Raw genomic sequence first — 21,172 nt, 5'->3', positions numbered from 1 at the left:
TCATTTTGTGGATACTGGACTCTTGTTGTCCTCACTGTGTTCAGAGGAGTTCTGTGTGTCTGAGTGGGAAACAGGCCCAGGTTGACTTTCATCAACCTTCTCATTGGTTGAACATCTCACATCACTTGCCTCTGCACCACAGTCTGTCTGGTTCAGCTGCCTTTCCAGCAGAGTGATGCGCTGCTTCAGCCGTTGCTGAGTGTGTGTGTATTCGCTGAGGAGACGAGAGAAACGGGTCTGAAGGGTGTCCAGAGACGACTCCAGCCTCTCCACCTTCTCCTCGGTGTCTTCTTTATGCAGACCACCGCTCTCCGCGCTGTGATCCAACAGGCCCTCCTTTATCAGGATCTCACGGCCTCTCTCCTCAAGCACAGTTTTAGCATCTGGATACTCGGTCACGGCCTCCATCAAGTCGTCCTTGGAGAGGCAGAAAAGGTCGGAGTAGCCCAAGCTGCGAATGTTGGCTGTCCTGCGGTTGCCCATTTTGCTACCTTTTATATTCAAAATGCTAATTTCTCCAAAACAGCTGCCATCAGTGAGGAGAGCGTACTGTGTGACCCCATCGTCAGCCACCACTGCCAGCTGTCCCTCTTTGATGATATACATTTCCTTACCAATGTCTCCTTTTCTACAGATGTAGTCTCCCGGACTAAAGACCTGTGGACGAAGTTTGAGCACAAGTTCGATCAGCAGTCCTGCCTCACAGTCTTGGAAAATACGCACTTTCTTCAGTGTTTCCAGGTGAACATTAATAGCAATCTCTGCCCGTAGTTTGTTTGGCAAGTTCTTCAGGACTTCCTGCTCATCAATTGCCTTCTTATTAGTCCAGAGGTAGTCAAACCACTTAATCACACGCGTCTCCAATCCTTTGCTGACTTTGCGGAAATGCATGTAATGCTTGATGGCATCGATTCGAGCTTGAAACTCAGCACGTGTCGCGTTCATATTGGCGATCATGGAGCCGACGTTTCCCACGATGGTAGCAAAGATTAGGACCCCAACAAGGAAGTCAAAGACCACAAAGAGGTACTCTTCATCTCTTACAGGGGCAGGCATCTCGCCGATGGTGGTGAGAGTGAGTGTGGACCAGTACAGGCAGTAGACGTAGCTTCGAGTTAAAGAAGAAAACTCTGGTCTGGAGATGTTTGGGAAAACCCAAGTGTCCGAACCGAATCCCAAGGACTTAGATATAGCGTAGTAGATGCATGCGTTCCAGTGGATGATTACTAGGATGTAAAGCACCAAGTTACAAATACGAAAGATGTTGGGGTAATTGGTGCGAGTCTCAGTGCGGTCGAAGAACTCGAACATGCGAGGGAAGCGCAGCAGGCGGTTAAACCTGAGCTGTGGTGTATGGATGCCGGTTGAAAAGTAGGCCAGGTCAGTGGGCAGGATGGACAGCACATCCAACTTGAACTGCAGCGTTCGGATGTAGCTGTCTCTTAGCTTGATGTGGTCCTTCACCAACAAGCCTTGTTCGAGGAACCCTTAGAGAACAGGAAAATAGCACAAACGAAGACATGATGGAATGGTAACCCTAAACTCTGGAAAACAACTGCAAGTACAAAATGATTGAATTCAAACTCCAAACTTTAACCCAGACATGGGCAACTTCAATCAGAGCAGGGCCCACAAAAATGTGATTGTCTGATCTGAGGGCCACATTATCAACATTAATGTTAGCATTCAGAACAATGACCAATCTGAGCTTTAATACAGGAAAGAACAAAAGGGTTGTGTCGCTGTAGTCCGTTTGTGTGGGTTTTATTGATGTTTTGTGAGTTTTTAGACCTTTTGTGTATTAGCTTTGTCCATTTTCTTGAAAATATGGCAAATTTTTGTTGCCTACCTATATGTTTTTTGAGTCATTATGTGTGTTTTTGTTGTACTTTTTGTGTTATGGTTGTCTTTTTGTATATTTTTCTGTCATTTTGCACAATTTTGAGTCTTTGAAGTAATTTTGAGTTCAAGTGGTTGTTTAGTGTTTCTTTGTTATAATTCTGTGTATTTTTGTTGACATTTTGTGCATTTTGCGGTCATTTTCTGTGCTTCTGGAGTTTGGTATGTCATGTTGTGCTTAATATAACTTCCAATTTCCTGAATTACAATTTTGTTTTGGGGGTCGCACAAAATTAGACTAAGGGCCACATGTGGCCCCTGGGCCACCAGTCTGCTTTAAGCCATCATCATTTCTTTCATAGTTTCTCTATTTTACATTTTCTTCCAACAAATATGCAAATAACATATGAAATATTACAAATGAGTTTCATTCATTTTATGTGACTAAAATCATAGTTTAAAATGTTATTATAAATGTCAACATGCTATGGTCACTTTGAGGTTATGTGTAAATCAGTACACCCTCAAAATAAATGATCTAAAAAATGTTGTGGTCAATGCTGGAGAGTGAAACCTACATTTCGATGTAAAAAGCAGAATTTCATTTCACTTCATTATCCTTTTAAATCCATTCTTTATTTGCGACCACTGGTACTTCATATTTTCGCTGATTACATGGACTTACTACGTGATTGTTGCACTCAAACGTTTGATGTCCTTGATGATCTAATCATTGGTGTCAGGAAGTAAAAAAAAAAAAAAAGGTCTCGGCAGCATATCAATTGCCTGTTTCATAACCCACTTAAATGGATAGGCTAATTTTAGCTGTGCTATCATCAACATTAAATGAACAATAAGGCCAAATCCACATGCATGCATTGATAATCACAGTAATAAAAATGTGCCCGGACACAAATGTTCATTTTATGCAGTGAAAAAGGGTGAATATTTGATGGGATTATGTATGCTGAGATATGCGTGACTTCAGACTTCACGACTGAAATATCTGCTTGAAATTATTTTCGTTTGTTATTAATCCATGTCCATATTAGGCCCAAAAGTCTGGTTCTGAAACACTTACCTTGGCTGATATTATGCAATCAACGTGTAGTTGTGCGTCCCTGTCACTTGACCTTACTGAGAGTGAAAGAATCTCACATTCAGGTGCAAAATACAGCACTGACTAAAATGCATGACCCTATTCAATAATACACAGTAATATACTGTATATATATATATATATATATATATATATATATATATATATATATAGGACACATTCCCTTACACATTCCAACTCTTTGATGGGGTATTGAGTGGAGGTTACCTGTGCGAAGTCGTACACAAGTGTCCATTATATACACAGTATCAGAGATGTAGTCCAACACAAGCCAGCAGATGTAATTGCCCACTTGTAACTTGTCAAAGCATGCTCTGTGTGGAAAGAAAAACAGGGTTGAGTGCTTCTCCATAAGGACCAGACAGTATAGATCTATCTGAAGATTATTACCTCGCAACCACAAGAAACCAGTTGTAAAGAACAGCGACGGCGATGACAAATAACCAGCGATAGTATGCGTTATCAGATGGAGACACCACAAACATGTCCCATTTTTTCCTAAAAGAAGAAAATTTAACAAGAAGAGAATGTGCCGATTTGTTTCAAACATAGACCTTGTTATTTACACCTTACAGAGCAAAAAGAACACGTTAATTTAGGCAAATGATAATTACAGTTGAAAACTAGAGTCCTCAAAGAGCGCAAACTGTATTATTTGCAGATATCCACTTATCGCGCTACCTTATGAGATTTAATCAGTGAGCGCTGTCCTACGAAGCTGGCTAACGTATTACGGAGCTAAATCACCATGGTAACTTAGTGAGTCATATTTTTAAAGAATTGTTCCTCGATTGTGATGTAAATTGTTCTCCACAGTTTAACCATGATTGTGATTGGTCGGATGCTGTAATTTCCTCCTCTGTCTCAAGAGCGCGCACATAATCAGGCTGGAGTCAACTTGCTTGACCTGGCGAGTTGTGATCTAGATTTGTCGGACAGCTTCTGTCTGACAGACAATGTTTGGTGAAGCCCGCTAACGGAGATAAATCCAGGATGTAATTATCTAGTTTCATAGTCTAGACCCAAAAGGTGCAAGAGAGCTGAACATAGGGAATCATTGATTTTTGAAATTGATCCAAATCCAGAATTGAATCGCTTAATCCTCATCCCGTTTCGGATATTTTCTGAAAATGTCATCAAAAGTTGTCAATTAGTTTTTGAGTTAGTCTATTCACATACAAACCAACAAATACAAGTAAATAAATAAATGCCAGCAAAAACCCAACCCCCTTTGGTTTACCTATGAGTAAAAAAGCATTGAAATACAGCATGTCTAATACTTCACATAAAGTATGTAATAAAAATACCAAATTGTCACAACATGAGGAATTCCCTGATAAGACCTTTCTAAAGGAGAGGAGCCCTACAGGCTGTGGCCAGTGCGTGGTAATGATTCAAGGCAATGCATACCTGAGGATCCCGTTGGCATTGTTGCCATTGGCATCCGGTTGCGTATTGCTGATGCGACTGGGGGCCACTCTCAGCTCAGGGCCACGAAAGCGTTCCAGGAAGGAGTCTGGTCGCTCCTCTTCCTCCAGCAGACTCCTATGTGCCCATTCCCTCAGTCGGACTACAATGTTCACCAACCTACGGTGCACAAAGCTCAGTGAGGGACATTTTTGTTTTTAGACCGAGTGTGTTGATTCGGAAAGCTTTGAAAACTAGCTTGCAGCTGATTTCATTGCCGTGCATGACATTTTTAAAATTGAGCCTCAAGACTAATTCTATCCAGAAAATGTGTAAAACAGCCTTTGTTCTCCCCTTATTGAAGGTTAGAACCCTTTGGACCTTGGACAACAACCATCCAATATCCAAACTTTCGACCCTTGACAAGATTTTTGAATCTCAAATGAACTCAAGTAAAGATCTCAGATAATGTTGGCATTAATAGTTTTGGAGGGAGTATTGTCCTGCAAATACTTCAGTATTTGTGTTGATGACAGGTTGTTTTACAGTGCATATTGAAAGCCTAATGAAAAGACTAAAGGTTTGACTGGCTCTAAACTGTATAGATTCATATAACTCCTTTCTTCACTACATACAGTAGATAATTCAGCTGGGTAGTAGTATCCGTGTAATAGTCCCTAACCCTCTGCAGTTTCACCTTGAGATAGCTCCGTTCCTGTTTCTTGAAGGACTTCCATTGGGGTCAAGGGCAGCGACTCTCTGTAGCTCTGATGATGTGTCATCACAGACTGACGCCACCCTGTAGGAATGACACACGTATGCAGTCTTTTTACTCATCTGCTTGATAAGAATTGAAATAAATGGAGTATAATCCTCTTTACCTGCTGAGAATACTCTCGGCTCTCTCTATCTCCTCCTCCAAAGTTGTTTTGACCGACAGGTTGTGGGGCGACCGATCTCTCTCTGCCACGTGGCCCGTCATCCTCTGCTTTAACCGTGTGGAAAAACACAAACATTAAAGCCTTACTTCCAGCCATTTAACCCACGTTGTTATAGTGAAAGAGTGGGACATGTTTTCCTCCGCTTCTCTTCCAGAAGAGGAAACTGTTTATGGTGCGTACGACAGATTACTATCAAGGGAGAAGAGCCCAGTGACATCTGGGACAGTCTACCACTGTCCCTTGTTGGTCCCATTGCCCAGCAGGTGGTTGCTAAGGTGACAAAAGAGAAACTTAATGCAGGTTACATATTAAAACCAGGGTGTAATTGGCTTGAAACATTTGACGCCAATTTAATCCGAGTTCCAGCTTCAAGAGGAAGTAATGGATGGAAGAACAGATGCCCACTCAGCGGCACTGACATGATGATGGGCTGTTTAGATTACTGTTACCTCTGTGTGACTAATTGGTGGATCATTAATGAAAACACAAGCGCGCACACACATGCATGCATCCACACACTCGTGCACACGCTAAAGCTCTGTGGCTTTCTGAGCTCCCTCGAGAGGTGCATCACTTAGGAAACCAGCATGGTGAGACTGGGAGACTCAAGAGCAAGGAAACAGTTGTTCACCTCCAACTTAAGCAATGCGTTAATATTATTTAAAAAGAAAAAAAAGACACATTCAGGTTCATTGTTAAGAATGGAAATGGCAAAACACTGATCTGTGTGGGAGGCGAAAGAGGAAAAACCAAACCATACATTTGTATTCCTACCTTCACTTTCCGTCTAAAAGGCTACTTGCATTCAGTCGTCATGTCGGCTCCAGAACACCAACGCTGGAATCTACTGGCCAATCCATCCTCAGCTCCCATTGTTGTGGATGTGAGAAGATAGCAACAAAAGATCCAACTGCCTCCGTACGCCATGCGTTACATCCATGAGTCCCATTCAGGTAGATTTCTCTTCCAGGATGTGTGAGGACATGGTCGTCCTCATCCTCGGATGGATGCACTGAGTCTGCACTGCAGGCAGGTTGGATGCGAGGGTGTGAAGGCGGGGACATCTTTGAATGCTCAGAGAGCCCAGATGAGGACTCTTATGGGTGAAACCACTCGACCGAGCATTGTTCTCTGCACAAGAGAACACTGAGCAAAGCAGCACACATTATTCAGATCTTTCATCACATTTTAGACACAGATCTTTCTCTATGATTTTTGCTGTATTTCTACTTTTTTTTTAGAAATGTTTTACTTCTTTGGAAACTAAATTCTACAGTAGAAATTGACATTTTATTTTATTTATATTTCCTTAAGATGTTAATTATTTCTTAAATTATTGAGATTGATTACCTTTTGTTGGAAACAATTCATATTAATGTGCTTGTAATAAGCCTTAAAAAGCAGTTATTAAATATGAATAATTATTTCTATTAACACTAATGAGGCTAAATAAGTGTTAATAAAAATCTCCATTAATATATGTATTAATGTTATTGAAGATACTTGTAGTAATCACAGTAATTATATTATAAGTTTATCAATAAGGCCTTATTAAATGCTTATTAACATTAATGAGTCTAATTAGTGTTAATAAAAGCTTCATAAATACATTAATTCTATTCAAGCTGCAAGTATATGTTAAAAAGCCTCTTAATTGTGAATTGTTAAAAGATGTAATCACTTATCAATGTTAATGACATTTTTATTTACATTATTAAACTTGGAAAATGCATAGTAATATCATATAAAGGGTAATAAATCATTTTATTATGCACTTATTAAGAGTAACATGGCAAGCTTATGAACAGCTCAGGGAGTTTACATAATGTAACCTACTGTATTAATGAAGTTTATGCAGCCTTATTGACATTAATACGATCTTAATAAACCCCAATGAGGCCTATTGACATTAATTAGAGCTTAAAACTTATTACAAGAACCTTGATATAAAGTGTTACAGCTCTGTTCCCACTTTACATCCAGTAGCTGCAGAGCAGTAAATGTTAACTACCAAAAAGTGCAAAATAAAAGCCTTTTTAAGGCATTGCTATCCATCACACAAGTATTATTAATGTCAATAAACATTACATTAATATTGATAGTTCAATCCTTTAATAAGTCCTTATTAAAAGGAGTATTAACATATAATTACTGCTTCAATGGCATTAATAAATATATTTATGAAGCTTTTTTATGAACATATACATGACCATATTTATGTGTCTAAGGCTTGTTAACATTTATTTACTGCTTATAACAAGCACCTGATATAAAGCGTTTCCATTTTTTTGAAAATAAGTTTGTGACTAAGGACACTGTACTGTAGTTCCGTGCAGATCGTAAACAGAGGATCCTCTTTGTTTATTGCAACCAACAACCAAACAAATGATAAATAACCTCCGCGAGCAGAAGACGACTGTCTCCTTAACACAATGTCTGCCTTCATCAAGTTCCTGAAACGTAAGAGTGAGTTTGAGTGAAGCCCAGAGGACATTAAATCAGACGGGGATTCAGCCCAGTGAACAGTAAAGACTGCCACTTCCTCGTCTCTGTACAGTAAAAATGTTTCAGCTATAGGAACAAAGCATTTCATAATGCAAAAGCTAAATCTTTGTATGCGTGTTGCTTGTTTTTGACCATCCTTAGGATTTATAGAATGTCAGAAAGGTTTTTCCAAGTGTGCATGGCAAATCTATTCTACTAGTGGTATAGAAATAAAGCTGCACTGATCCTTGTTACAGTAGCGCTACCTCAAATCAGTTTAGAAATGTACATTACTTAAAAAAAAAAAAAAATTGAATTTAAATGACGTGAACAGTGACGATAGAGACCAAGCATGCCAGCTGATTACAAAGATATGTTTATTATTTTAATATAACAAGACATAAAATCAAGACCAAACACAATTTGGTCTTAGTCAAAGAGTATCATGAATCTAACTGTTTGAATGATTTGCTACAGCTGAATACAACGGTAAAGTATTGCCTTACAGGAGGCGAACTCATTGAAACACAGAGAAAGCCCAGAAACAAGGCAGCCTTGTTCTCTCGTGATGTAAGAGGCCAGAAACAAACACAAGCACAACACTTAGATACAGCAAAGAGACCGTTCACCCCAAGAACAACATTTACATCACATCCTGTAATAATCCCAATGATAACAAGTACAAATGAGTACAGCGAAAACAATGAGTAGGTAACTTTTACTATATGGCTTCTGTGACTCATGTCCATAATCATAGTTCCAGTTAATAATGATAATAAAAAAAATGCTTCATTAGACAGTGATACGTTTGGATGCGTTCTAAGTGTGTGCTTCACCCAAACACACCACTGCCTTAGCTTCTTTTAATCCTTCTCAAGCATTTCATTAGCATGATATATTCAGGAATGTGTCACCAAGTTAAGACTATAATCCCTTATCAGACTGAGACACAAATGTAAACATCAACGCTGAAGATATGGATACTTGATTTAAGAAGAACAGCTTCTGTACACACTGAATAATCTGACGACTGAAAGCAACCTCCGTCCACTCTTGTTTTATCATTGTACCCTCATTTTAAACAAAAGAAACATGGCATATTATATAGAAAATAAGGGTTCATTTCAGTTTGGGGACTGTTATCAAAAGGTTATGAAGAGTGGCCCACGCCATTCGTCATGCATGCTTTAGACGTCTCCCTGCTCATACCCACTTGATTGTAGAAACAGTTTATTATCTCGATGTCTGCAAAGCTGCAAATTGACGCTTTTGGTTCTGTTTGAGTTGGTGTGTGGGAGGCGTCTAAAACCTGCAGGAGTTTGGAGACTTCTGGCCTGCTGTTTTTTTATTTTTTATTTTTTTTTTTAAATAAGATTAAAAAAGGCACTGTTCCTAGGAGTGCTTTTTGCATCCGCCTCTTTTCATCTCTAGGATCATCAAACAGGCGAAGATGGTCATCACCATGTCTTTGTTAACCTCCACAAGGTGTTCGGGCAGCGCGTAAACACAGGCTCCGATCTTCCTCGCCATGGAGATGGCATATCTAAGGACACACATGAGAAACTGTTTGCACAGAGCTAAGACAAAGAGTTACTTGTGTTCGATTTTGTTTTTTTCCACGTCTTACTGGGCATTTTTCAGCTGGTCTTCTTCACAAACGTTGGACGTCTGCACCAGGTCATAGTTGATGCTGTTGGGCTGGATGGCGTCTATCAGATCCAAAACTGGCAAACTGCTGCTGATGACTTTGTCCTGTTTATCACAGAGCATTTACTCAGAGGAACTAACATATACCTGACTAAATGAATACGTTGCAAATAATTACAGCTTCTAATCCTGCAAACTTAAACACAAACACCCATTTTCATTAATTATACTCATTTATTTCAAGCAGCTTTTTGAGGAGCCGGTTAGTCCACAACGTTAAAATAATGGTGTGTTTGTTTTCAAAGTCACTCCCAGAGGCCCACACGGTGCGAAATATCTGTAATTTGTCACCAGGCTCATCATTCAAGTCTTGCTGTTTCAGTAACAGATGACCAAAGAAGAGATGCCAGTATCATTCACAGCCTGAACTTCTTCATCTTGTTTGGATTCTCACTTTGTTTATACGTGTTAGGAATTCTTCTAAACTGGAGGACGTTATAAAAACAAGTTAAAGTTCACCTTAAAACTTGAAATACTGGAAGCTTTGTTGGCATCTTTTAGTTTCTGGTTGGCCCAGTTTATGATGTTGCGGTCGTTGATCTTCTCTCCAGCTCCCAGATCCACAAGCATATTTAATGTGTATCTGAAAGAACAAAGAGTGGATGGATTAGATTTTAAAAGGCGTCACAGCAACTAAAGAAAAAAAAAAAAAATCAAACATTTAAACTCAACTGTAGAACTCATCAGCTTAACCTGACAGCTTTTTGATTATTGTATATATCTGTATTATTATTTTTATCTTATTTTATTGTTTTCTACTGTAATGTGTGCACTTGTATTTACTCTCTTTTACTTAATTATGTACGTTTTCTTCTTTCTTTCTTTGTTTAGTGTTGATTCTTTTGGTTTGTAATATTTCTTGAGCCTCTGTGACAAAAGTAATTTCCCCATTTGATAAATAAAGTACTTGTGATTCTGAGATCACTGAGCACTTTGTGTGCAGTCACACACTGACGCTAATAACCTCAAAAGTTAACATGGCAACAGTGTTTTCACAGGTTCTGAATTGTTGGCTGCAAATGCTGGACAACAAAACAGCCATTCATAAGGAAGTGTAAAATGTTGATATAATCATTGTTAAAGACAGTCCCACATGAGCCACTTTTCTACCATTCATTCCGTTTAAGTGACGGTAAACTGTTTCCTTCTAACAGAAAACTCTGACCGCAGACTTACGTCAGTGCGAGCTAAAAGACGTCTTTTTGTTTCTTTGTTTCCTGCTGAAAGATCTGAGCTGTACTCGTTTTTGTAGTTGTTGTGTTCGACACCTGTTGGCCTGAGACGGCATATTTTGTGCTTGTGTGAGCTTAATGATTAGTTGTCGGATTAAACCAAAATTGCCATTTTGCCGTTCCCTTTTTCTTCTTGCATCTGTATGAAAAAATAGCTGCTCGTATCTGGTCGGAATATACAGTAGTCAGTTCCAACTGGTGTTCATAATACAGTATTTGGTAACTAGTTCCAGACTGTGCCTCTGGTGACAACTGATGTTAAAATGTACAAGTCCGATCAGCGTGGAATACTTATAATTTAACTTTATTAATATTCATTAGTTTTTTTTCAATAAAATAATGTTAATTAATGTCTTTTTGTATGTCTAATTCTTTGTATAATACCTGATCTTGCACATTGTTGCACGGAAATAAATAAAAACTCTGTGATGATGACCATGACAAGAGACCATGTTTGCATTTGCTTCAGGTCAAAGAGCAATATTTGTTATTTAGGTTTTAGAACTTTGTATGGTTTTTGTCATTTTATCATTCAAAATATATAAAGAAATAAAATAAAAAGCGAGTAATCTCATATATACAGTATTTCTAGAGCGATATGTAATGTAACCATCAGTGTGGTTTCACCTCCTCATCATCTGTGTCAGCAGGGACAGAGTCAGGGTACTGTTGCCATCAAACAGGTCCTGCCCGCCGATGCCAACCAGGGAGAACTTGAGGTCTTTTCCCAAGTCCACTGCATAGTTACAATTCTCCAACTGAAAGGGCAAAAATATAGACATATTAGCATCACTGACAGCAGAAAGACACTTTTTTTTGTTCCACAGACAAATAGAAATTAAATCTAACCTTTCTCATGTAGGCACCAATTTTGGGGTATGGTGGCTTGTTAACTTTGGACCAGTCGACCTCTTTTTTGCACTTTTCATAGACCTGAAATGTGACGAGGCTGTCCTGCAGGTCTCTACATGGACAGTCAACAGACAATGTTTAAAGCCACTAAACACTAAAAAACACATTTTTTTCTGCTGAAAACAAATGTGTTTGGTATGAAGTAATTTTGGTGATTCGTCAGAGTATTTAAATTTGGTGTAGTTTATTGTAAAAATGTAAGAGTGATGGCCCTCTATTGGTTGAAACCCTATAATTACAATTGAATTATGCTATTAGCTGAGAATGGCGGTTGGCGAAGTTTTGGTGGCTTATTATGCCACTGTTGGCCCCGCCCCTTTCTAAAAAAACTAGCACCTGTCCACTCTGCAATGGATTCTGAATAGAGAGATGTAGTAAGTATTGAGTAGCTAGTTAGCATAGCATAGATTGTTCTTCAGAGACTTTATAGTATAGACTGGGCGTGTCTTAACTACTCCAGAAGCTGCGCCCATAATCAAGGCATCTTTTTAATTCCTCCCTCGTGGCACATCAGGTTTAGTTACTCTTTATTGACATCAGCATAGCAAAGGATAAAGGAGCAAACGTGGAGAACAGAATAAACCATGTTCAGCTTGTGTTTTGAGTACATACGCATACAGATGATTGACATGGGGCTTCACTCCCAGAGAATTCATCCAGTTTCTAAAGGTTCTCTCTTCTTTTGTCTCCCCGTGACCTGGACAAGAAACACAACAATGAGTCCAACCATTTAAAAGACAAATCAATAAAAAGTGTTGCAGTAATGTGCTGCGACAACCCACCTAGCGTTTCCCAGTCAATGTCCTCGTTTTCAGGTTTGGTCAGCGCTGGGTATTTGTTAAACAGATTGGCCACGAAGGCCAGGTTGAGTTTGGGGTGTCCGCTGACGACGTCAGCCGGTGTGACGAACTGTCGACAGCCGAGCCTGTCGGCCTGCTGCAGCATGGCCTCGGCCCGCTTGGTGGGATCGCTCTCCTGGACAACACACAGTTCACACACACACATGCTCAGGTCAGAGTCACCGTGCAGCTGTTGTTAATGTTGCTCAGCTGTGGAAGCTTACGCTGAAGCCTGCCATGTTGATGTCTATGCGTGGCTGGTCTTCCTCTGTCCCTTTAGGAGCAATCTGATTCAGAAGGTGGAAGTAGGCTTTGGAGTCCTGTTTAACACATCAACAAGAAAAGAGATATTTTCAATATTACTTTCACTCTGTGTTAGTAGTGTTTTTAGTCATATGCAAACATTTGCACACTGTAAAACAATGGAACTGCATTGTAACAAGAAAAGCACATTGTTAGTAGCAGCACAAATCTTTCCCTTTATGTGCATTGCAAGTAGGGCTGAGCAATATATCGAGAATCATGATATATTGAGTTTTCTCTTTTGTCAGTACAGAAAATTACAATATTGCCTATATTGATATATGTATTTTTTTATAGCTCATTGTGTTTTTCTGAGTGCGACGTAACCCAGAGCTTCCCCTAAACAAGCCTCACTACAGAACTTACACGCACATGCTGTCTTTTGTAGGACAAAGTGACACATTTTACCCAGAATTGTCTTTCTGGTCTGACTTTATTTTAATTTAAAATATCGGGATTTATATCATATATTATCATATTAAGAAGATGTATTGAGAAATTAGTTTTGGTCCATATCCATACCCAGCTCTAATTGCTAGTCACAAATACCTTACATAAAAAAGCATGTTTCATTCAGCGAGTTCATTCATTCATTTGAGTTTTTAATGTTGCACTTCAGTTATCAACCTCACAAAAATCTAAATAAATGTCTAACAAAGCTCCAAACAGCAATAAAGCTTTTAGCATACAATATTTAGGTACATTTACTCTGATATTAGATGATCTAATCTCCTTTTCTAAAACCATGTGAAGTAAATAATAAATCCTTAACCCCTTTTTCCACATTATGAGCTGTGACTTAAAGAGCTGCTAGCCTCTTTTCCCTCAAAGTGACCATTAAGCCGTGAGCGCAGGCTCGACACTTGATAACATTGACTCAAGGTCTTTGCACATAGTGACCTTAACATGTTTTGGTTGCTGTTATCAGCAACTTGACACTCTGTGAGAGAGCAGGAGTGAATCGTAGGGAAACCCTGCTCACATTTGATGAAGCGACAGTTCGTTCCCACAAAATCCCACAACACCATGTTGAGGAGGCAAGGTACAAAAAGCTGACTCACTTTGATGTCAGAGCTGAAGTTGCTGATCTTTGGCTGGCCAGCGTTTTCCAGGTGAAAGTTTGCCCAGCGTAATAGCAGCTCCTCTGGTGACAGCTTCATTAAGTCCTCCAGAGTTTCCCCATCTCTCAGCAATGCAGCCAGAGCTGTTGAGGAGGTGTTAATGATCAAGTAAACGCTGAAGACTGAGAGAGTCATTTAGCAAAAGTACAGAGGATTTGAGTTTTTATTTAGGCATCCCTGATTTAAGTACCTTCATTTCTGCTGAGCTCAATGTCAGCAAACAGACCAATTTTAATGATCTGCCACAGCAGGCCCAACACCAGATGGGGCTTCCCTTCTCTGAGGTCTAAGGCACCGATGTTAACCACATGGCAACCGATGGCAGAAGCAGAGTTCAGGGCCAGGTTCAGATTTTCCTGTAAAAAGAAGTAAAGAGTCAGCTATGCATAAAAACACAGACAGTATATGATACATTTATCCGACTAACCTGCTTCTTAAACATGGACAGCTTCTCACCCTTATTGATGGTTCTCTCATCAATGGTGTCCGGCACTGACAGGTTGATCATTTTGCTGTCAAACAAAACAGCAATCACTAAAAGTTGTTTTATTAGCGATACGGTTCTGTCTTTAACAAGTATTTGTTTAAAGCTGATATCCAGAGTTTCTGAGAAATCTATGTTTATGTATCATTCTTTTGAAATTCATAAAAATACCTAACTAGTCTTTTACTATGGTCTACTGTTAGTGGTCATTCATATACATTAATGTGTATAAGTCCCTCATTCGTCCTATAGACCCTTATACAAATGGAAACGATCGCCCAGCCAATAGGCTTCGACTTCCTGTACTGGAGACTGTCAATCAAAGTGAATGCAGAACTGTGCATGGAAACAAGGCGGCGTGTCACAACAGCAAACAGGTAAATATGATTTTGGCTCTAACCTGACCCATAGACCTATATTAATGTGACCCGATGTGACCTTGTTATGTTCTGCGATGTGCGTGCAGAAAAGTAGAGGTGTGGCTTCTGGTAGATTGGCAGAGGCAGTGGGAGGAAGTGAAGCTGTTTAGGGCGGGACATCGAGACGTCCTCTCAGAAACTCCGAATATCAGCTTCAAGTGATGTCGACATATTGAAATTTGGGATCATTTTAACGGCTAATAAGTTGTATATACATAGTTTACATTTCCTCAGTTTATAAACTGACAAAATTAACTTTTCGAACACAAAACATTCCATCCTTTACAATGTTTTCTTTAAAAAAATAAATAAATAAAAAAAAACTCAATATGAATAAAAGCAGAGAACATAAAACTGTGTATCAACATAAAACAATCACCATTCTCAGCCTTGCTACAGGCAGACATTTTTTTCCCCATTTGATTTCCTGTCAGAAAAGTTCTGTCACTTAAAAGTGTCACAAAAGGATTGAACTCACCAGAGAACAATACCATCTTCAAGACATTCAAAGAGCTCGTCTGAGTTTGGACAGATGGGAAGGATTTTACCGCAGTCAGGATCTCCGTTCAGAGCCGTGTTGATCCAGTTAGCAAACGCGTATCGTTCCTCCTCTTAGATCAAAGACACAACGAGATGTCAGCAAATGAAAAATCTTGCCTTGGTGGGCTAAATAATTCTCAGCTTGCATGAACAGTAATGAGGTTAGGTTTCATACCTGAGAACGAGTGTTGGGTTCCTTCACTGGACTGCTGGGACAGCCCTTTGACTGCAAAGATTCCTTCTTTTTTGTTGATCATTGTGCGGAAAGTCTTTGACACGTGCTTGCATTTAAGGTCATGGACAATCTAAATAAAACAGAAGTTTATCTTGGAGGGTTCCGATATTTATGCTTATTAAGGTTGAATTTAGGTTTGTTTTTAGAAACAAACCAATAAACAAAGAAAAAAAATGTTTCTTCAACATAATCCATGTTTACACATCGTAGACTTACTTTCTAGAACACAAACTTGACTTGTTTAGGACTGTGGAATGACTTGGACAATGTGTCTCTGTATTATCCAGGAAGTACACTGATAGCATGTCCCCGGTCTACCCAGCTTATTTTCCTCATTACCATTCATATAAATAACCCCTGCTGTTGTCACCATAACCTTATCTAGTGACTAGCTCAAGTATTTTGTATCTTTTGATAACAAAAGAACAAAACTAAAGATCTTAAAAACACAGACTGGAGTCTTTAGCTATGAACATGTGGTCCCGTGTTCATTGGTTACTCAGACTGAGTTCCATCTGAGGTTTTTGGATTGTTAATAGATAAACACTCATTAAAGGAACAGAAGGTTTCATTTAAATCAGATAAAAGCAGTTGCATAACACAAGTACAAGTGTCTGTACAGTTAATTGAGCTTTTAACTCCAAAATCAACATTGTGTGATCAGTTAGGAGACATAGTTCATCATGAACACAAATAAACATTTACAAACTTTAAAAAACTCAACCATTAAATCATTGACACTGGTGTAAAGAAAGAACACCAAAGGAAAGTGCAGCACTCACATGGTGTACCGTGTTTGTGCATGCAATGGTGCTTTGGTAAATCCTTTTAGTCATGCTGCTGGTAAAGGTTGCTTTGCATAGGAAATCTCAGTCAGAGGAAAAGTGCTTTTAGTTGAACAAAGACTAATTCATCGACAGAATAGCCCTGAATGGAAAGGTTGCAAGACTTGAAACCTGATTTACACACCTGCATAAACTCTGCCTTAGTGATTCTTTTATCGTTGGTCGAATTGAGATTCTGGATAATCTCTCGAACCTGATATCCGGGTAAGGGGTTGCCGGAGTCTTTCAGGACTTCCTGGAGTTCACAAACACTAATAAAACCATCATTGTTCAGATCTGTAGGGAAACATGTTAGCACATAGAGAACAATCAGGGATATAACATCTGTAACAGAAAAAGAAATAGGTCTAAGATTTTAGAAAGACTTTCACATTTATTAAAAAATGTAAGTTGTTTATAGAGTTTACAGTAGTATGTGTTTTCTCACCATATTTCTTAAATATCTCCTCCAACTCCTCACTCTCTTCTATGGACATCTTCACTGACATGTTGCTGTGAATGACCCGAGGAGGTCGACAGCCTGAGAGACGAGTGACTGCAGAAAGAAAAAAAGTCAACAACATTGTAAGAATTAGCAAAACAACTTGATTTTCTTAACCCCCCCTTAAACGTAATCAATACACTGAATGAAATCTAGCCTTCTGTTAAAATGTCTTTAAGTTAAATCAAAGCCATTGGTATTTCTCCCTATGAATTGCAATGGATTAGATGAAAGGAAGTTAGAAGAAATTAACAAATGAAATAACTTTTTTCAATATTATCTACGTTTATTTTTATTTTCCACTTGGGTTGATTTGATTTTGTAGTTTTCATTCTAGAATAACTATATAAATTCTCTCTCTCTCTCTCTTTTTAGTCAGACTTCTTTTTAATCTATTATTTTTACTTTTGGATAGATGAGTTCTAAAAATACAATACCTGCTGTATTGTATCAATAAAATTCTTCTAAATTCAATTTAATGCAAAAAAAAGAGAGAGAACTCCTCTCAAATGATCGCAATGAATTTATATTTGATTCCGTTCATGTCCAAACATCACAGCAAACGAAAAAGGAGATTTCAGTCCAACTCAATCTGGGAGTTATTTGACCGCAATGTTTCCATCCTTTACGGGAGAAAAGTTACCAACCAGAAATGAGGAATTTCTCCCTGTTCCTTCTTCTCGCTCTGTGGAGTGAAAGGAATGCACAAAACCAGGGACAGATTTGGCTTCAGTTCTGGGGAGGCGAGCAGGGTGAGCTGCCACGCTGCTCCAGGCTCAACTGGTACGATGGCATTCCTCTCCAACACAAATGTTCAAACGACAATTTGGCTTTTATACTGCTGTTACGTGGCATTATTTGATCTTTATTTCTCAGAAAGAAAATAACTCCTGCTCGTTGGTGTTAGATAATTAATTGTACGTTTAGTTTGGCTTCAAGAATCCTGAAGCTGAACTCAGATGAAGAGTGTTTCTCCTAAACCATTCAACTAGCCCGTCTACGTTTATTTCCTCAATGGCATTGACAGATACCCAACAGCCACAAGCTAATGGTGTCCACCAGCCATCCACTGCATCATACATGGGTTTGTCCTTTTTAAAGTGCAAAGGTAAGACAAACTTTACTCTTAGGTGATGTTGGAAAATATGTAGATTCAATCTTATGACCCAACGTTAACTGCCTCGGTGTACCAGTATTTACAAAAAGATTGTTATCAATACAGGCAAAGTCAGATATCACACCATGGATCATCGAACAAAGAGCTTTTCTTACTGAGAGCAAACGCCACAAAAAAGTTATGAAAATAAAGGCTATTTTTAACTCCTTCTATAAGACGTTGATTGTGGGTCTTTAACTTGCCCCCCTTGTACAATAAATGCCAGAAAAACATTATCATGCCCAGCGCTTGTCAAACCCCTTCCTGTAGCGAGAACACAGTTGGCAGTGAACAAATGTGGAACCTATCACGGGTGGTCAAGAAGAATAGGGGGATTGTGATGGCAATAGGCCCTAAAGACAGTTGCTCTTTTTGACAGCTGGATTCACTCTCTGTGTGCGGTAAATTAGAACTTTAACTAAAGAAAAACCAAAAATCATCCATAGGATATTGGTGGTAAATCATTAATACGCGTCATCCAGATCTCATACAAAAACCCAAGGGAATACGCTTGTTCTTACTTTCTAAAAATGGATGAATCCATCATTTAGTTTACAGCTTTTCTCAACAGCTTTATTTGTCGCGTAAAAAAACAAACAAACGTGTAAAAAACCCTTGGATCTTTCAGTTCATTTTAAATGAAGGGCTGCTCCCAGATGGCCTGGGTAAAAGTGTAAAGTGGACACACCCACGATTACACGGGAAATGTGAGGCACACAAATAGCCCGGGCACCCTTCCCAAGTGTGGTCAAGTTCATAAGCAGCACACACCCAACACAGTCTGTGAGAACATTGACAATTCTACTCAGGCAGATGTGAGTCAATCTGATCCATAAACAAACTCTTTCCCTTCCAGACCGTGTAGCTGAGATAAGCATCCCCCCCATGTGACAGGTACCACTAAGTAGGAGGCGACGACAGCCATTATACTGTGTGTGGCGTTTACACAAATGTGACATCACACCCAGCTGCTTGCACCACCGTCTGGGCTTTGGTTCGTGACTAACAAATCATCATCATGGAAAATGTGAAATGAAACCACGCTTGGCAGATTTGCAACAACAACAAAAAAAAAAAAAAGAAAGGGAAAAGTTTTCGCTTTGCCTTTATTTATTTTTTTTTTGGTCGTTATTTTTTCAACCAACTGAATGCAAAGTTGTAGTGAAACAACCCATACGTGAGGTGAAAATTCCCGGCAAAAGCTTTGACACCTGAATACTTGATCACTTCGGAATGTCATCGGACAGGTTACAGAAGTGCTGCTGAATCAGCAGGGTTGGCCAGTTTCAGCTACAGGTGAGCAACCACACAACGACGCTCAGCAAACCACTGACCTTAATACACAGCATTAAATCACAATGTGTTTGTTCTTCATGACTGTGTTACCATTGATTTGCATAATGAACATTTCTGTGTTGTACACATCTAAGCCCCCAGTGATTTAGCTACAGATCACTCAATGCTCACTATGTCCTGTGTTAATGTAGTTACAAAATGAAAGTAAAAACAGTTTTTCCACATGTAATCCTCTTGTTCCAAGAGAACAACTAGACGTGTTTCAGTCCCTTTACATTCATATGTACAGATGGAGTTGTGTCTATGTATGCATTTATTATATATCAAAGCTTAATCAAACGGGGTCCCCCCGGAAGAGCTGGAGGAAGTGGCTGGGGAGAGGGAAGTCTGGGCCTCCCTACTGAGGATGCTGCCCCCGCGACCCGGAAACGGCTAAGTGGGAGAAGATGGATGGTTGGATGGATTGATGGATAATCAAACAGTAAAACCAATTTGACGTTCTCTTGTCAAGGATCAGATCAATACGCTTAATAACAAGCATATTGCGAATACTGTCAAATTAATCACAGTGCAAACAAAGTGCCCCATAAATTCGTCTGACATTTGTGTTGACACAACTTTTGTGTCACGCATCTCTAAAGATATATTCCTGTGCAAACACAAACTCTGTTGTCCAAGCAAACAGAGCGAGAGTTGCTTTAAAACTGTATTCACACACAACACACGTCTTGTTCCCAGTCACAACATTAGTAATGGTAGAATGTGGGTCCTGTTGTTCAGCCTGGCTCTAACGTAGATCCACCACTGGAAACCCAAACCTCAAGTTGTGTGTGGACACACAGAGCCAGATGTGCTCCAGGGGAAAATCTGGTAAATCACTCGGAGCTGTAAACAAGTTTACACAGTCTAAAACACACACACACACACACATGTGTGTATGTTTGACTAAACTGTCAAAGTTTAGGGTCAAAACATCCCTGCTGAGCTTAAAAGTGGGAAAAAAAAAAAAAAAAAAAAAAAAAAACTCAACATAGAATCCAGTATGCAAAGATCTTACTTATTATTAATATTATTGATAAATTAATAAAACATAGCCCCAGATTAGGAACAGGGAGTCTATTCAACAGAAAGAGACATTTCCACAGAAAGTCAACCTGTCATTGAAGAGAACAACCACTCAGACTACACACACACACACACACACACACACACACACACACACACACACACATGCCATCATGTTAAGTGTCATCTTGTGGGTTTAAAGTGTGGGTTTGTTTTCATCAGGTAGAGCAGTTATTGTCTACACATTATATGCAAAGATTATCAAATATTTAGTCATGGACACGAGTAGATCGTGACTCCAAATACACACACGCACACACGTGATTACCTTTCAGGTGTTTGTAGGCCAGTTGTCTAAAAGTTAGATGTTGTTGTTTTTTTTAGGTGGGAAACTGAATAAACTGCACTGTGTGTGTGCGTGAGAAGGAGAACTTCAACGTAGACACGCATTTTCAACAGACGAGGGGGGAAAGTTCATGGTTTTCCTGACAATATATCTCAGTTCGGAGAATAACAGGCAGCGTTAGGAGTAGAGAGTGAAAAAAGGAAAGAAAAGGCGTTGTTCTCATAAGCAGGACATGAGTTTAATGGTGAAAGTTTAAAGTCAGTACTCACTGTAGATGTGCTGAGGTCCAGACAGCGTCCGCCACTCTACGGCGCTGCCTCCTCCACGTAGAGACTTGATTACACGGCAGGAATGTAGGCCCCGCCCCGCCGATGACGTCACCGCAGGGTGGGTCAGTACA

At 39.4% G+C, this 21,172-nt stretch overlaps 2 protein-coding genes across 2 annotated transcripts; both read right to left on the bottom strand.

Annotated features, from left to right (window-relative positions):
- Positions 1–5,488, bottom strand: cnga2b (cyclic nucleotide gated channel subunit alpha 2b). Its single transcript, XM_028467294.1, has 6 exons — positions 5,248–5,488; positions 5,064–5,165; positions 4,370–4,546; positions 3,350–3,457; positions 3,167–3,273; positions 1–1,487 (listed from the first exon to the last, which is right to left on the bottom strand). Exons 1-6 carry the CDS (start codon positions 5,346–5,348, stop codon positions 1–3), a joined length of 2,082 nt encoding a protein of 693 aa, XP_028323095.1. The 5' UTR covers positions 5,349–5,488.
- Positions 5,489–9,067: 3,579 nt separating this feature from the next.
- On the bottom strand, positions 9,068–21,172 carry LOC114476193 (plastin-3-like). Its single transcript, XM_028467541.1, has 16 exons — positions 21,042–21,172; positions 16,856–16,963; positions 16,553–16,704; positions 15,524–15,653; positions 15,287–15,419; positions 14,333–14,417; positions 14,096–14,261; positions 13,846–13,988; positions 12,706–12,801; positions 12,425–12,617; positions 12,255–12,339; positions 11,580–11,694; positions 11,358–11,488; positions 9,958–10,081; positions 9,419–9,543; positions 9,068–9,334 (listed from the first exon to the last, which is right to left on the bottom strand). The coding sequence occupies exons 2-16, from the start codon at positions 16,914–16,916 to the stop codon at positions 9,184–9,186; spliced, it is 1,890 nt and encodes a 629-aa protein (XP_028323342.1). The 5' UTR covers positions 16,917–16,963; positions 21,042–21,172; the 3' UTR covers positions 9,068–9,183.

This window comes from Gouania willdenowi, chromosome 14 (genome assembly GCF_900634775.1).
Source record: "Gouania willdenowi chromosome 14, fGouWil2.1, whole genome shotgun sequence".
NCBI lineage: Eukaryota > Metazoa > Chordata > Actinopteri > Blenniiformes > Gobiesocidae > Gouania > Gouania willdenowi.
The sequence above is the reverse complement of the archived record's forward strand: the minus strand, read 5'-3'. Positions and strand labels throughout refer to the sequence as shown.

Excerpts from the sequence above, each read along its gene's own strand:
- LOC114476193 (XM_028467541.1), bottom strand. The coding sequence starts at position 16,916 with ATGTCAGTGAAGATGTCCATAGAAGAGAGTGAGGAGTTGGAGGAGATA. Across the intron at positions 15,420-15,523 it reads AACCCAACACTCGTTCTCAG|AGGAGGAACGATACGCGTTT; the intron begins GTATGAAACCTA and ends CTTTGATCTAAG. Across the intron at positions 14,262-14,332 it reads TGTCCATGTTTAAGAAGCAG|GAAAATCTGAACCTGGCCCT; the intron begins GTTAGTCGGATA and ends TTCTTTTTACAG.
- cnga2b (XM_028467294.1), bottom strand. The coding sequence starts at position 5,348 with ATGACGGGCCACGTGGCAGAGAGAGATCGGTCGCCCCACAACCTGTCG. Across the intron at positions 4,547-5,063 it reads AGGAACGGAGCTATCTCAAG|GTTGGTGAACATTGTAGTCC; the intron begins GTGAAACTGCAG and ends TGTGCACCGTAG. Across the intron at positions 3,274-3,349 it reads TGGTTTCTTGTGGTTGCGAG|AGCATGCTTTGACAAGTTAC; the intron begins GTAATAATCTTC and ends CTTTCCACACAG.